Source organism: Leptosomus discolor, chromosome 1 (genome assembly GCF_034619465.1).
Source record: "Leptosomus discolor isolate bLepDis1 chromosome 1, bLepDis1.hap2, whole genome shotgun sequence".
In the NCBI taxonomy this organism is placed as follows: domain Eukaryota; kingdom Metazoa; phylum Chordata; class Aves; order Leptosomiformes; family Leptosomidae; genus Leptosomus; species Leptosomus discolor.
Genome location: NC_141391.1, coordinates 61,075,151 through 61,088,418, shown reverse-complemented (window position 1 = coordinate 61,088,418; position 13,268 = coordinate 61,075,151). Strand labels below are relative to the sequence as shown.

The 13,268-nt window shown below is 35.2% G+C and overlaps 1 protein-coding gene across 3 annotated transcripts in view; it reads right to left on the bottom strand.

The window, feature by feature from the left end:
- Positions 1–13,268, bottom strand: part of ITGBL1 (integrin subunit beta like 1) — a 154,135-nt gene that overhangs the window by 66,965 nt on the left and 73,902 nt on the right. For 2 of the 3 annotated variants that reach the window (XM_086482065.1, XM_086482063.1), the window contains 3 exons: positions 12,035–12,175; positions 9,177–9,317; positions 5,357–5,503 (listed from right to left, as the gene is read on the bottom strand). In XM_086482065.1, the coding sequence (XP_086338191.1) occupies positions 5,357–5,503; positions 9,177–9,317; positions 12,035–12,175 (429 nt within the window). Of the gene's footprint in view, positions 1–5,352; positions 5,504–9,176; positions 9,318–12,034; positions 12,176–13,268 lie in introns of all 3 variants that reach the window. The other variant, XM_086482064.1, reaches the window with a different exon arrangement.

Here is a 13,268-nt window from a genome sequence, read left to right as displayed (position 1 = left end):
ATTTGTATTTCAAACAGCCAATGCTAATGATAGAGCAGAAGTATAAGGGAGAATTTCACAGATAAAGGAGTTATATTCCCTCCACATGACAAATAAATAAAAGCAATTATAAGGAAGAGATTAAAATGGTAAAAGACACTACCAATAAGATGATTTGTCATTTATCTGTCTTTGGATCACTGCCATGGGATGGCTGCCTTCACTAAGGGTAAGTGATGAGAATAAGATTATTTAAAAAAAAAGTTTTCATCTATTTTTCTCAAAACCTACTCTTATTTTCAGTTCTCTTCCTGAAGACTTTTTTATTATAATGATTTTGAAATCTGCTTTTTGCCCTAAGGGGGAACTCAAGGGAGTGGTGTGAATTTTCAAGAGAAAAGTGGTTTGTCTTGTCCCTTAATCCTGACAATAATATGCTATCTCTTTATTTCCTACCGTAAGGATTTTTTGGTGTGCTTTTTCATTTGTCTCTGATACTGGTCTTGTTGTACAGTGCGTTCTTAAAAGGGACAGACTTCCGCTGTGAAAGTACTATATCTATAGTGAAAAGTCGTGCAGCAAGTAAAAAAAAAAAAACCCACTCTCAGGAATAAAAGTGTAGAAGGAATTATTTGTTTTACGTGAATGAAGCTGGCTAGAATTATCTCCTTGTCCTCAACATGCTTTTGTAGGGAAAGTGATTTTTGGAAAGTACCTAGCAATAGTGTATTTTAATTCCCAAAATCTTCATCTGATCCTTCTCTCCCACTATATATAACAGGAAATACTGAAGGTAAAGACAGTCTGATTGATGTAACTGAGAGGATTTATATTTGTTCTGCTTTTATAACATGATTTCAGAATGTAGATGTTCTCACTGCTCAGCATACCAATATAAAGTCTTCTGTCCTTCACCTACTGAAGCAGCAAAGAAATATAAGACCATGGTGAAATAGATTTTTGACAGGATCTCTGCTCTCCCCACATGCTGACCAGCACCCATGAAACAACTTGTTATTCCTGTGAGTGACTAGAGAAAATCAGGAAGAGAATTACAGTCTGGAATGAAAGTTCACTGCTTCATCTGCTCTCCGGAGAGTGAAACACAGATCAAGAAATTGTAATCTATAGCATTTTATAGATAGTGATTATCTAATTAGGTTGTGTCCTTCATAATAGCCTTTTAATTCTCTAAAACTTTTAGAACTTTTGTGTACCTTGATATATTAAACACATAACTTTAAAAAAAAAAAATTTCTTTCACTGTTTATTTTATTCTATATCTTTCTTTTTCCCCCCTCTTGCTGAGGTTACATGACTTATAGTTAAAGGAACCTGGGATTCTTGAAATCTGGGTGGCATATGACAATTCTCTTTTAATCTGCATTGCTGATGCTTTCTCTGTTTCAGCTTATGTAGGAACATAATAGAAGAAGAGGAGGCTGAGGGGAGACCTTATTGCTCTCTACAACTACCTGAAAGGAGGTTGTAGCGAGGCGGGGGTTGGTCTGTTGTCCCTAGTAACAAGCGATAGGACAAGAGGTAATGGCCTCAAGTTGCACCAGGGGAGGTTCAGGCTGGATATTAGGAAGAATTTCTTTACTGAAAGGGTTGTCAGGCATTGGAACAGCCTGCCCAGGGAGGGGGTGGAGTCACCATCCCTGGAGGTGTTTAAGAGACAGGTAGATGCTGTACTTAGGCACGTGGTTTAGTGGTGTTGCTAGAGCTAGGACAAAGGTTGGACTCAATAATCTTGAAGGTCTCTTCCAACCAAAACTGTTCTATGATTCTATAATTTGCCTTAAAATTCATTACAAAATTTTGGGTATATTTCTATAAAAGCCTGGTACTTTATATGAAAAGTTAATATTACAAACATATTGAATCATAAAAAAGAGTAAGATTAGACTAACATTCTCTTTTCTTTTCCCATTCATAATTACTTGTAAAAATGAAGTACAGGGTATAAAATAAGCAACTTGCCAAAATTAAGTTCAAAGATGTAAGCTTTTGGTCACTCAGACTGTTTGAAAATTTTCAGAGTACCATTTTGTCACGATTTTTGTTCTAATACTATATCATTTTGTGAAGTAAAACATTTTTTTTTAACGTAAGCCCTCATCATCCAAAGTCTCTGACAAAAAAATATACAAATCCCAAACCTTTTTTTTTTTTTATGAGGAATTTAGAGGATTTGGTGGTTTGGTTTTTAGTTTTTGTTGGGTTTTTGTTTTGTTTTTTTTCCCCCTGGTTCACCTTCTGTAATTATTGGAGATTTTAAAGAGAAACTGAATCATTGGGAGTCTTATAGTCTTCCATACCAGAAAGTTTTGCAAAATGCACAAAAAACTAAATATGACCAGCTAAAGTTTTGAAGGACTGTTTCTTCAATGCTTCTTCAGGCAGCATGGATTATTTTTTTTACTACTGTTTAAGTGAAGGTTTATCACATTTTGAAATCATACTTAATCAACTAAAAAAATCCCACCTAGGAAATACAATTTTTGTTAATCTAGGGAACCAACTAAAGTTTTAAACTCCTCTATCTGAAAACCTGAGCATATGTCAGCATTTAGAGAGAAGCTATAGAAAGAAACTATGAATTGTAGCAGTTCTTTTTCTCCCTATGTGTCTTGGCTATCTGTATGGCATTAAAAAATACTAAAAATGCCTTGTCCTTCAATGTCTTTATCCAAGACCATGAAAGTGATTGCAGAAGAGTACATGAGTTGTCACAACTGCTGTTGGCTAATCTAGAAACAAAAGGTACAGAGGAAGAAAAAACATTTTTCAAGGAAACAAAACATGGCAATGTCATAGGGTCATGCACCTGCATCTCTGTGCCCTCCATTCTACATCCTAGTCCATACATGAACTACCTTACTAAAAGTTCCCATTAAATAAAGACGGTGCTCAAATTCTTCAACAGTGCAGTGGATTATTGACCTGCATAAGGATTTACTGTCCTTGTACCACAACCAGGAGAAAAATATTACAAGAACGTTACCAAAACAATGTTCAAGTTGAAAAGGTAACACTACTTTTTCCTTTGGAGCTTTCCCTTCCTTGTCGCACAATCCTCCCTATGTACTTCAGAAAAAATGAGGCTGGTGTTAGAAGTCCATGGCCTTTCCCACCTCGGAAGGCTTGAAAGAGGTTGCGTTTTATTGGAAATATTTATTTTGTTTCACTTGCTTGTGTAACACTTCTGCCTGTGGCAAGTTATAATGATGAGCGGTTGGAATTTCAAATGGCACCAAATAATTTAACTGTGCAAGTTCAATGACAGTTTTTCATAGGAACTAAACACTTACACCATTTCACCAGTACAAGAACTTTCTCATGTTTTTTTATTCTATCCAAAGAAAAGAAAATTCCAAGAAAAGGAAATACAGGGAGTCCAGGGTAAAAAAAAATACACCACCCAGTAAATTGCAGATGATTAGACTAAAATCTTTTTTTTTTTGTCTCCCAATTTCTTAAGCAAAATTGTTTGTAGAACTAAAACAAGATACCACATTCCATTTTAAAATTACAGATTTAATGGGAATTTTTTTAAGTGTGGGATGCAAAACCCTTTGTTCTTCATTACAGCAGCTCTTTATCATACAATGTCTTAGATGAATATCTGTACCATTTGCACTCCTCATAAACCTTGATGATCTCTTCTTCTTTGGAAGTCAAAGGAAATTCAGTGAAAGCCACTATCAACTAAGCCTTTTGTTCCAAGAGCTACTGCTTGTACATTATTTGAAAATTTTGGCCAAAGATCATTCAGTTAAATGAACACCTGAAAAGGACTTATTACACTGCTAGTATCAACACAGAATACTGACAGTATTAATATTCGGGTGTTTTTTCAGAAAGTCCAGAGGATAGAATTACTGCTGTTGGTATTTAAATCTTTAAACTGACTTTTTCTCACTATACTTAATAAAACTTTTCAAATTTTAAAATATAAAAAGTACAACATGTTTCATAACTTAAGACTGTGTTTTTATTAAAATTAAACTTGTTGTTATAACTGTCATTCTTTGTCACTTGACTCTCATGGTGCACGGTGCAATTAAATCATAGAACTGACTCCAAATGTTCAACATACACAACTTCTAGTGAAGCGAAGCAGATGAGAGAAATGACGTTCAGCATATAATAAGAACAGGAAAACAGTAAGCCGGTATTTAAAAAAAAAATAATAATAAAAAAAATCAAATGTCAACACTCCTTTCTTTTAGTTATACTACTTGCAATCATGAACAATAAAATGCAGTTAATTCTCTACAGATGCCCAAGTTTCACCTAACTTGTACCCGAAAATTCCTCTGAGAATTTTTAGCAAGAGAAGAGAGATGCAATTCACTGGAAAACAGCAGCTTAATTAAGAAAAAAGCAAGCAACGATCTATTAATACGTAGTTCTTTTAAGATACAGCTAATGCAGTGTTTAACTTATGAGATGCTACACATTTACAGGGGGAGAAAAATACAATTATCACAGTGCTAACTTGAGTTGACAGCCTACAATTTTTGGCTATGTTAGACAGTATTAGCGCAAGAAGAAATTGCAAAGGAATGACTTTTAGGGTCAAATGCAGTAATTCAAGAGTAGTTTTAGACCTTTGCCAGCAAATACTTAAGTGGGCAGAATTCATAACAACTTCAATTATCAGTGCCAGCAAGTCTGTCTCATATTTACTTTTTTCTCTTCTCTCTTCAGAAAACCACATTTCACTCATTGGCAGATGAAAATTAGCATGTCTTTTTCCTTCTGAGAAAAGTTTCCTTTTACTTGCAATGTATATTTCAATTGTATGTATGACATAGCATATTATTATAGTCAAAGCTTTTGAAAAGGCTATAGTGTCACAAAGAAATGCTTTCAAAAGAAAAGCCAGTAGCTAACTAGCAAACTGCACTGAAGTAAAATTGCATTTTAGAAGTCAGCCCTGCACTCAGTAGGGCAGGTTCTCAGGCAGTGTAAATATGAACAAGTCTTATCACAATGGTGCCACAACATTTTACACAGGTTGAAAACCTCATGCTGGTTTTGTCAAAGAATGCATAGAATTGGTTCATATTATAATGTATCTTTAGTAAAGACTTAACTGCAGCAATCTTCAAAGCATCCTTGAAAACCTCCAAAACAAACATTGCGATATGTAAAATAAAATACAAAGCAGTAGATGACAGGAAAAACAGGTGACCTTTGTATTCTTCTCCACCTTTCTCATCACTCACACCTTACACAGATGTGTTTCATGCACAGTAATCCACAAAAGTTTACATTTTTCAGTACTACTAATGCTGGACATCTGTGAAAATTCTTTTAATGGAAGTACATTTTAAGGGCATGAAAATTCTCCCAGAAATGTACTTACCTCTTCCAGAGCAAGGCAAATTAGAATTTCCTTGGCATTTCTTAGCACTTTCCTCAACTGATAATGGACAGGAACGTGGATGTTCACACTTCTTCCCAGTCCATCCTTCTTTACAGTCACACCTTCCACAATTACATTGTCCATGACCTTTACAATGAATACATGACAAAACCTCATGATTAGATGACCTTTATCAAAGTTGTGGTTTCCTTAAATAACCAGACTGGCAAAAAATACAATCAATTCACTATACCTACTGTTTTCTGAAAATAGCACTGGTCTATCGTTCCATTTGAGCCCTATTTCCTATTAATTTTTTTCTTAAGGGAAGTTTTGCCATTGGGCACATGCCTCATGCAAAAGGCTGGAATAGAGGTTACAAATACACATTTCACCACTGTCTGGAAAAGTGGGGTCGTCATAAGGCAATATTTTTATTTACCTTTATGTTCTTATTTTTCTACCATGGTTGCGGCATTTTCTGTAAGTAATATATCAATACCATCTTTTATTTACTTGCCATCAATGTGATCCATTAGAGACAAGCAATGTCACACCAATTCCAAGCCTCAAACCAATGCCTTCTACTAAACAGTGATGTGCAAATAATAAAATACTGGACGTAATGGATTCTCATTTAAATAGGACAGTTGGATGTGCTTTTGATATCTTATTAGCTAACTTGACTCTTCCTGACCATGTCTGAACGTAGCAACATAAACCCAACTTTCAATGTGCAAGTGCTCAAGGCCAGGTTGGATGGGGCTTTGAGCAACCTGGTCTATTGGAAGGTGGAGGTTGGAAGCAGATGATCTTTAAGGTCCCTTCCAACTCAAACAGATTCTACAAATCTGCCCCTTGCTTTCACGTGTACCTGCTGACAAGGTGTGAATTTGACGTATGTTCCCTGATCCAGATGATAAATACTTATGAGAGGATGTTGTTCTTTCATATAATATTTTCTTTGCTAGGGTCACAGCAAAGGAGCTAATGAGATGTGTGAATGTAGGAATTTTCTTATGGAAGCCTTTTTTTCTTTCTATGTCAAGTCATGAAAGCTATTCTCTCTTTAAAGGAAGAGAATCACTTTAATGTTGTGAACACCTCTGAAAGAAAATCATTCAGTAACATCTTGAACAGCACTTCAGATGTTAAAAGAACACATCCAGTTGCCAATATAGAGTACTGCAAATTGACAGTCGTCCTAAGCCATATGAAGCTTCTGGAGGGAGCTGCTGTTATGTCATACTAAATCCTCACAGCAGGACTGTCAATTTCTGTCATTTGTAGTTTATGAATTGAACATAGCATTTCATTCAGTTACAGCAAAACTCTTTACATGTAAACATGATTTCATATCTTTTCAATCTGCTACTCAGGACAATGTGATTTCCTGTCTCTAGGTATTAGGTAGGCAGAATAAGAGAGGGAAAGTTTTGTATCATCAGCTCAGTTTGATGTAGGCTTTAAGAGAGCTGGATTATTTTCCCTAATCTGACTGATCCCTCTTGGATTCATCCTAAATCAATTTACAAATGATTGTGAGAAAAATGAGGATATTTTGCCAACACACCTAGCGTGTGCACATTTTGTGCACTAGGTATATGTATTTCACATAAACAAAGAAAAAAGCTGTCCAATTACAATTCTGCTAGTAAATCTTTGATTTAATTGCAGATTCTGTCTGTCTACCACAATAAACCAAAATTAGTACTTATGCATCTTGTCCATTTCTGAAACAGGACTAAACAGCAGGACTACAAGATGTTGCTCACACTGCTTCATGTGAAAACGGATTTTTTGCGCAATCTGTTTGAGGAATGCAAACTTGGATGGCCAGCCAAGGCTAAATTAGGCTTTTCTAAAACATAATGGAAAGTGAATGGATAAGAATAAGAAATTGTACTAAAATTTCTGATGATTAGATAGAAAAACTAAGCTATGCTTCAACGAGATTTAGTTACATCAGGAAAGCCACGAGTACCTCCTTTTGTATCTCTCATAAGATTTGCTCATTTGCAGTTATGTCTGTGTAATAAAGAACATTGTACCAGTCCTTAGTCCAATGTCAAATGGCAATATCTTCCCCACAACTCCTTTGTGACTGTCCATATTTTCTTACACTCTGCTTTCTTACAAGCATTACCACCCTAGGCAGCGGCAGCAGCAATGGCAATAACAGACAGGAAAGAGGGAGTTCAAGCCCTGTTTCAGTGATGCAGCATTACCTGTAGATGCCACAGGTTTGCTTTAGTCTAATTAGGTTTGAAACTCTTGTGTTCACCCTTAACTGCAGAACACATTGACCATGTTGTTTCTTAGCTTTGTATTCCTTAGCTGATGTTGACATTTTGATAAGTGCTAAAAACATACTCAGCAACACAATACATTCAAGAATTGACAACATCCCATAAGTCAATCCTCCTGCTGCTCTCATGACTGCAGTTCCACATCCTTCCAGCTTATTAATTAAATAAACCTATATAAGATTTGTAGGTGCCTGAAACTGTAACCAGCAAATGAATTCACTGAAGGTTTTTAGAAATGATTCTGTCTTTTTTTTCTCATTTTATTAGCTAGTATTTCATCAATGTTTATTTAAAAAAAAAAAAAAGCCACCACCACAACAGTTGAGAAACCTTTCACCTTTATAAAAGGCAAAGAAGAGGCTAAGAATTTTGTGTGTCACGTTTGTTTCAGACTTCTCTCCGTATTACAGACAACTCCTATGATCTTTCTGTGAGGGATCTCTCGTTCTAGTAATAGGAGGAGAATATATCACATCATTACTTTCTTTGATGTAACTGCATTCTTCCTATTATTAATTAGGCCAGATCAGATTCCTATGGATTTCTACATATTAGAGCTGACAACTGTAATCTGTCAAGTCCCTTTGAAACCATCCTTACTTGTTGTTTTCAAAGTTCCTGCATGTACAAATTGCATGCTGTGTATTGATCAAAGTCCATCTCTCCTGCCAATATTATCAGTAACTATGTTGTATGCATAGTTGTATGCATCCAATTGTATGCAAGGTCTTGCTCGGAATTTCAGTGTTCGTTAGTTGATACATGGAGCATCAATCTAAATATAATGCAGACCTTGGATGGATGGATGGATGGGCATTAACTAATCTGAATATAACTCTCTGAAGTACAAATAGAAGACAGAAGGAAGGTAAAAGTGTCTAATATGTACAGTCAGTGATTTGTAGCTGGACCACACATTCATATTTTCCACATTCTGATGTTCTACTTGTTGTCAGGTCAATTGGTATTTTTAGGGTACTGTTTTTCATTAACCTGCTAATTCACTTTTGCTCTAATTTCTTCCTCTCACTTGTCCTCTCCCTGCCATATAACATGGAATAACAAACAAAATTTGTTCTAACAAATTTTAAAATTTAAATTTCCCCAAGGAAAGAGAGTTATACCTTTTGGGTTTTTTTTAAGTTTCAACCATTTCCAATTTATGTTAGGTTACACTGAAGACAAGAGCATTAGAAGGGAGATGGGCACCTAATAGTATTTCATATTTACAGAATTTTGCTAAAAGGCATAGAAAACCAGACATGTTTTAAGAAAGCTTTAGCGCTCTAAACTTTTTTTTTACAGTATTATATATTTAATTTTAAAAGTCTGCTCAAAAAAAAAACCCACCAAAAACAACAAAAAAACCCCACCAAACCCAAACAGCTAAAGCTTGGTATATTTTAAGCTAGGAAAATGAGAATTGGAGCACTAAGGAAGAGCAAGATCAGACCAATTGGATGCTTTTGTTATAAAACTACACATAAGTTCCTTTTATGTATATTCCTTACCTGAACAGAAGTCATCAGAATATCTATCATACACTGCTTTGCAGTTTCTTTCATCACACTCACAAGTATCTCCATGAATATCTCCCCAGTCACCAGTTGGGTCCACATCATGGCATGTACATTCCCCACACACACATGTGCCTAGGAATGATTTAAAAAAAAAAAAAAAAAGAGAGAGGGACAGAGATAGAAGATTAACTGAGCAATTTAGAGTAATTGTAGTTTGATTACAGGAATTTACACTTGCGAATTTTCTGCTCTCACAGGAGCGCAGTTTCAAAGCTGCAAGTGTTAATCGTGAGCATATGCTCATCTTCTATGACTTAAAACCTTCTCTGATTATTTAGTAGTAATATATTATGCAAACAAGTTGGCTTGCTATTCGAATTTCTTTTGCCTTGTTAGGAATCAACAGAAAAATGTAGTGCACAGAACTGTTGTAAATCTTTGACACCAACAGTAATTTGCCCTGACACTAATGACAATAAAAATCAATGCCTTTTAAATGACTTGGGCTTGAGCACAGTGGATAATTAATGATTGTTAAAACATAAACATTTAAACTAGAAGGGAATCTAAATTCTAATCCAGCTGAAAATGTCTAGGAGGTTATTCTTTAACTAAGATGATAATCAGCAGAGATCTACATGAAAATGATACTTCTCCACTTTTCCCAAGTCAACATTCAGGGCCACACCCTATGGTTTACAACAGGAAGGGAAATGTAAAATATGACGGAGACACTAGTTTGTCACAACCTTACTGATATACAGAGAACATGCATCCTACCAACTTAGGAAAAGTCAGAACAAAAAAAGACAGTTTCTTGATTCAGAAATCCAAATATGCTTCAGGACCATACACTCACTTTTTCTGAGATGCCAAAAGGCACAAAGAAGCAGCCTAACCTTACAGATGCATGCAGTTCATTTCCAGAACAGTAGCTTCACCTTCTGCTACTCCACCAAAGCCTTTGTCTTCTTATCCACATTACTCTGAACAATATAATGCATTTCAGGACAACTGGACAGGGTGACTAAAGAGTACATATAGATATGGGCACGTTCTCTAAAAAGAAAAGGTCTACACAATCATGCGTGCATGACAGTTACATGAAGCAGGAACAGCTGCTGCCCTGTTTAGTGCTAAAGCGACCAAGACAACCTCAAGAAATTTGCACCTGACTTTGGATACTTTCGCAATTCAGTGGCGTTACTGAAGGAGAAGAAAAAAAACCAACAACAACAACCAAACAAAAAACCCATAAAATGAGGAAATGCCTCTGGAGAGTGATTAATCCTCCCAGGAACAACTTCAAAATGAATTTGGATCAGTTGTTCTGGATATCAGAATCAAAACACCATCTCACCAAAGTTTAAAAAATCTAAAGGTTCACATCTGGTCTCAGCTGGTTGACTAGTCAGTTGGTGGAAAGATACAGAACATTTATCCATCTTAGTACTGAAGGAGGCTGGACAGCAAGGTTAGCCTTGATATTTAATTTTTAGAACGCTCAAGACTGACAAGATGAACTGCACCTATATCACAAGATGTATATACACAGAAAACCGGGCAAATAGGACTAAAGAGAGTAAAAATACTGTGTTGGAAAGCAGTTTTCTGTAGTCAAAAGCCTACAAAATTTTTGTGTTTATAAAATCACAAATACATGAAAGGCTGAAAATATAGAAGTATCCCATGAATGTACCTTTGTATAGGAGTCTGTAGCTATTCAGAATATCCACTATATAATTTGTCCTGATTTCCCCCAATTACAATGTAAATTTAAAGAGATACTTGCACATTAAAATTTCAAATTTGAACAAAAAATTGCTTTGACAAGCAATTCTTTGACAAGAAATTACTTTCTCAGTGCAAACAAAGTGTCTGATTCAAAGCCACTTTGATATTTATTATTTCCAGAATTATAGAAAAGTTTTTACTGCTGAAGTCCCTAGACTAAATGAGCCCACATGATCTCTGTATTTGAGCCAATCTTTCAATTTCCTCATAATTAAGAGAAAAGAGTTTTCTAAATGCTCTCAAGATAATTAGATGTTCACACTATAGCAGGTTTTGTCCGTAGAGATGTTTTTAAGAGAGGTATCTATGTAACTTGCACTTATGTTCTACTGTAATTACTCTGGACTATTGCCAAAAAAATAACATTTTTTTTTAACTCTTTGTTCCATGAAGCCAAATATAGCAGATACTGAAGATACTGAAAAGAAATCTTATTTTGTGATATTTTTTGCCAAAATGACAAAATCAGACAGAAGTGTAAGGTAAAAGTCAAATTCTGGGACTTTGTGCAAATAAAACCCCATGTAGTTAGAAATACTGTTTTAAGTCTACCTTTCCAGCTCTGTATGCATTCCACAGCATTGTTACTGAACACTACTTAGTTGTTTTTTCAGGTTGCAGTGGAAACTAAAAGCTTTGTGTTTTCATTTTACTTATTCAGTTGTGGGTCCTTGGTCTTCTTTAAGAGTGAATTGACCTACAGACCTTTTGACCTTACAGAACCAATCCATGCAAAGTCAAAATTCTGCTAATATTTTATTTTGCAGGATAGGTCTCTCACATAAGCAGATATAATAACAAATTATCCTGCTCAGTCTTACTGCAAAAATGAAGGATGAGAACAACTTGGGTCAGCTTAATCCAAAAATGTGTGTGGATTTGTGTAAGTTTATACCTACCCACTCACTTGGAAACATCTATCCAGATTTGAAATAAGTGAGAACAAACTAGAAACTACCAGAAAACACAATCTTTGTCCTACTGCATAAAATGCATATTGTAAATTTAAAGCAAGCTATATAAATATGCATAGAAGGAACGTGCGAATGACACACCTCTGTTGCTGCAGATTTTGCCATCTGGAGATGTGCATCTTTTCTTGATCTCCCAGGGGGTGATGTCACACTGGAATTCACATTTATCTCCATGCCAACCAGCCTCACAGTAACAGTTTCCACAGTAACACTTTCCATGGCCTTAAGCCAAAACAAATTTTACACAGTGAGAAAGAGGTAAGTTTTGAAAAGGCATTAACAATTTAACTGTTTTGATCTTTTCTTTTAAAAACTCTTAGTGCTAGACTCAGAATAGAAACAATTTATAGACCATATATGTCTACATAAAATAAGACAAAGGATATCTGAATTATATTTTTCCTCAAGTTCATTTTAGAACATGTTTTCATTTCATTACAGATTAAATCTAATCAATAAACACTAAGAAAATAATATCAATATTTTTATATTTGTAAGCTTAATTTTTGCAACTTTATAGGTAAATTTGGAATACAGTAAATATAACAGTTAAAATTTAAGCACACCTTTAAATGTTAAGATAGGACACATTTGCCCACTGCACTTGGCATGTCTAAGAAATCATTGTGTGAGTTTGACTCCTCAGATAATTTGAGCAGAGGGACCTTGGTTTACTACAAACTGTCTACATTTTATATGGCTTCCCTTCTTACCTGTTAAGAAGATTTTTGAACATGGATAAACCAGTCCATGAAAGACAAGAATTAGTTAAATTAACCTTTTAGATATTAATTTAACAAAACTCACATCTCCACAAAAGATATTTGGGTCATCTCAAGCTTTAGGAAACCAGCTCCTGAGCATTTCGGTCCATTAAGGTGCTTCTGCCGTGTGGGTTCAATTACACAAAGCATAGTAGCTGCAACTCTTAATAAACTTAAAGCCATAAGTTAATTCTTTACTAGAAGGATCAAGTCAGGATCTTGTCCTTTTTTCCCTCTAGGTATGTTAAGCCTAGTAGACCTGATCATCTCTATCACAATCTGGGCAGCTTCTATCCTTAAGTATCAAGAGTGCAAATTTAGACCTGTGGAATAATCTTTTTTCCCTGTTTTTACAATTACACATGACATTTTCATTACAATTGTTTGGTTATATGTCAAAAAATAACAGAAGATAAAAATACCATCTTTCTTAGATAACTAAACAACAATCTAAAATAATGCTTGTTACCAAAAGGTTGTTCTTGAACAGTGGACAAGAAAAGGGAAAAATGGTGAAGGAGTTAATTAATTTGATCTACTGGCAATTTTTG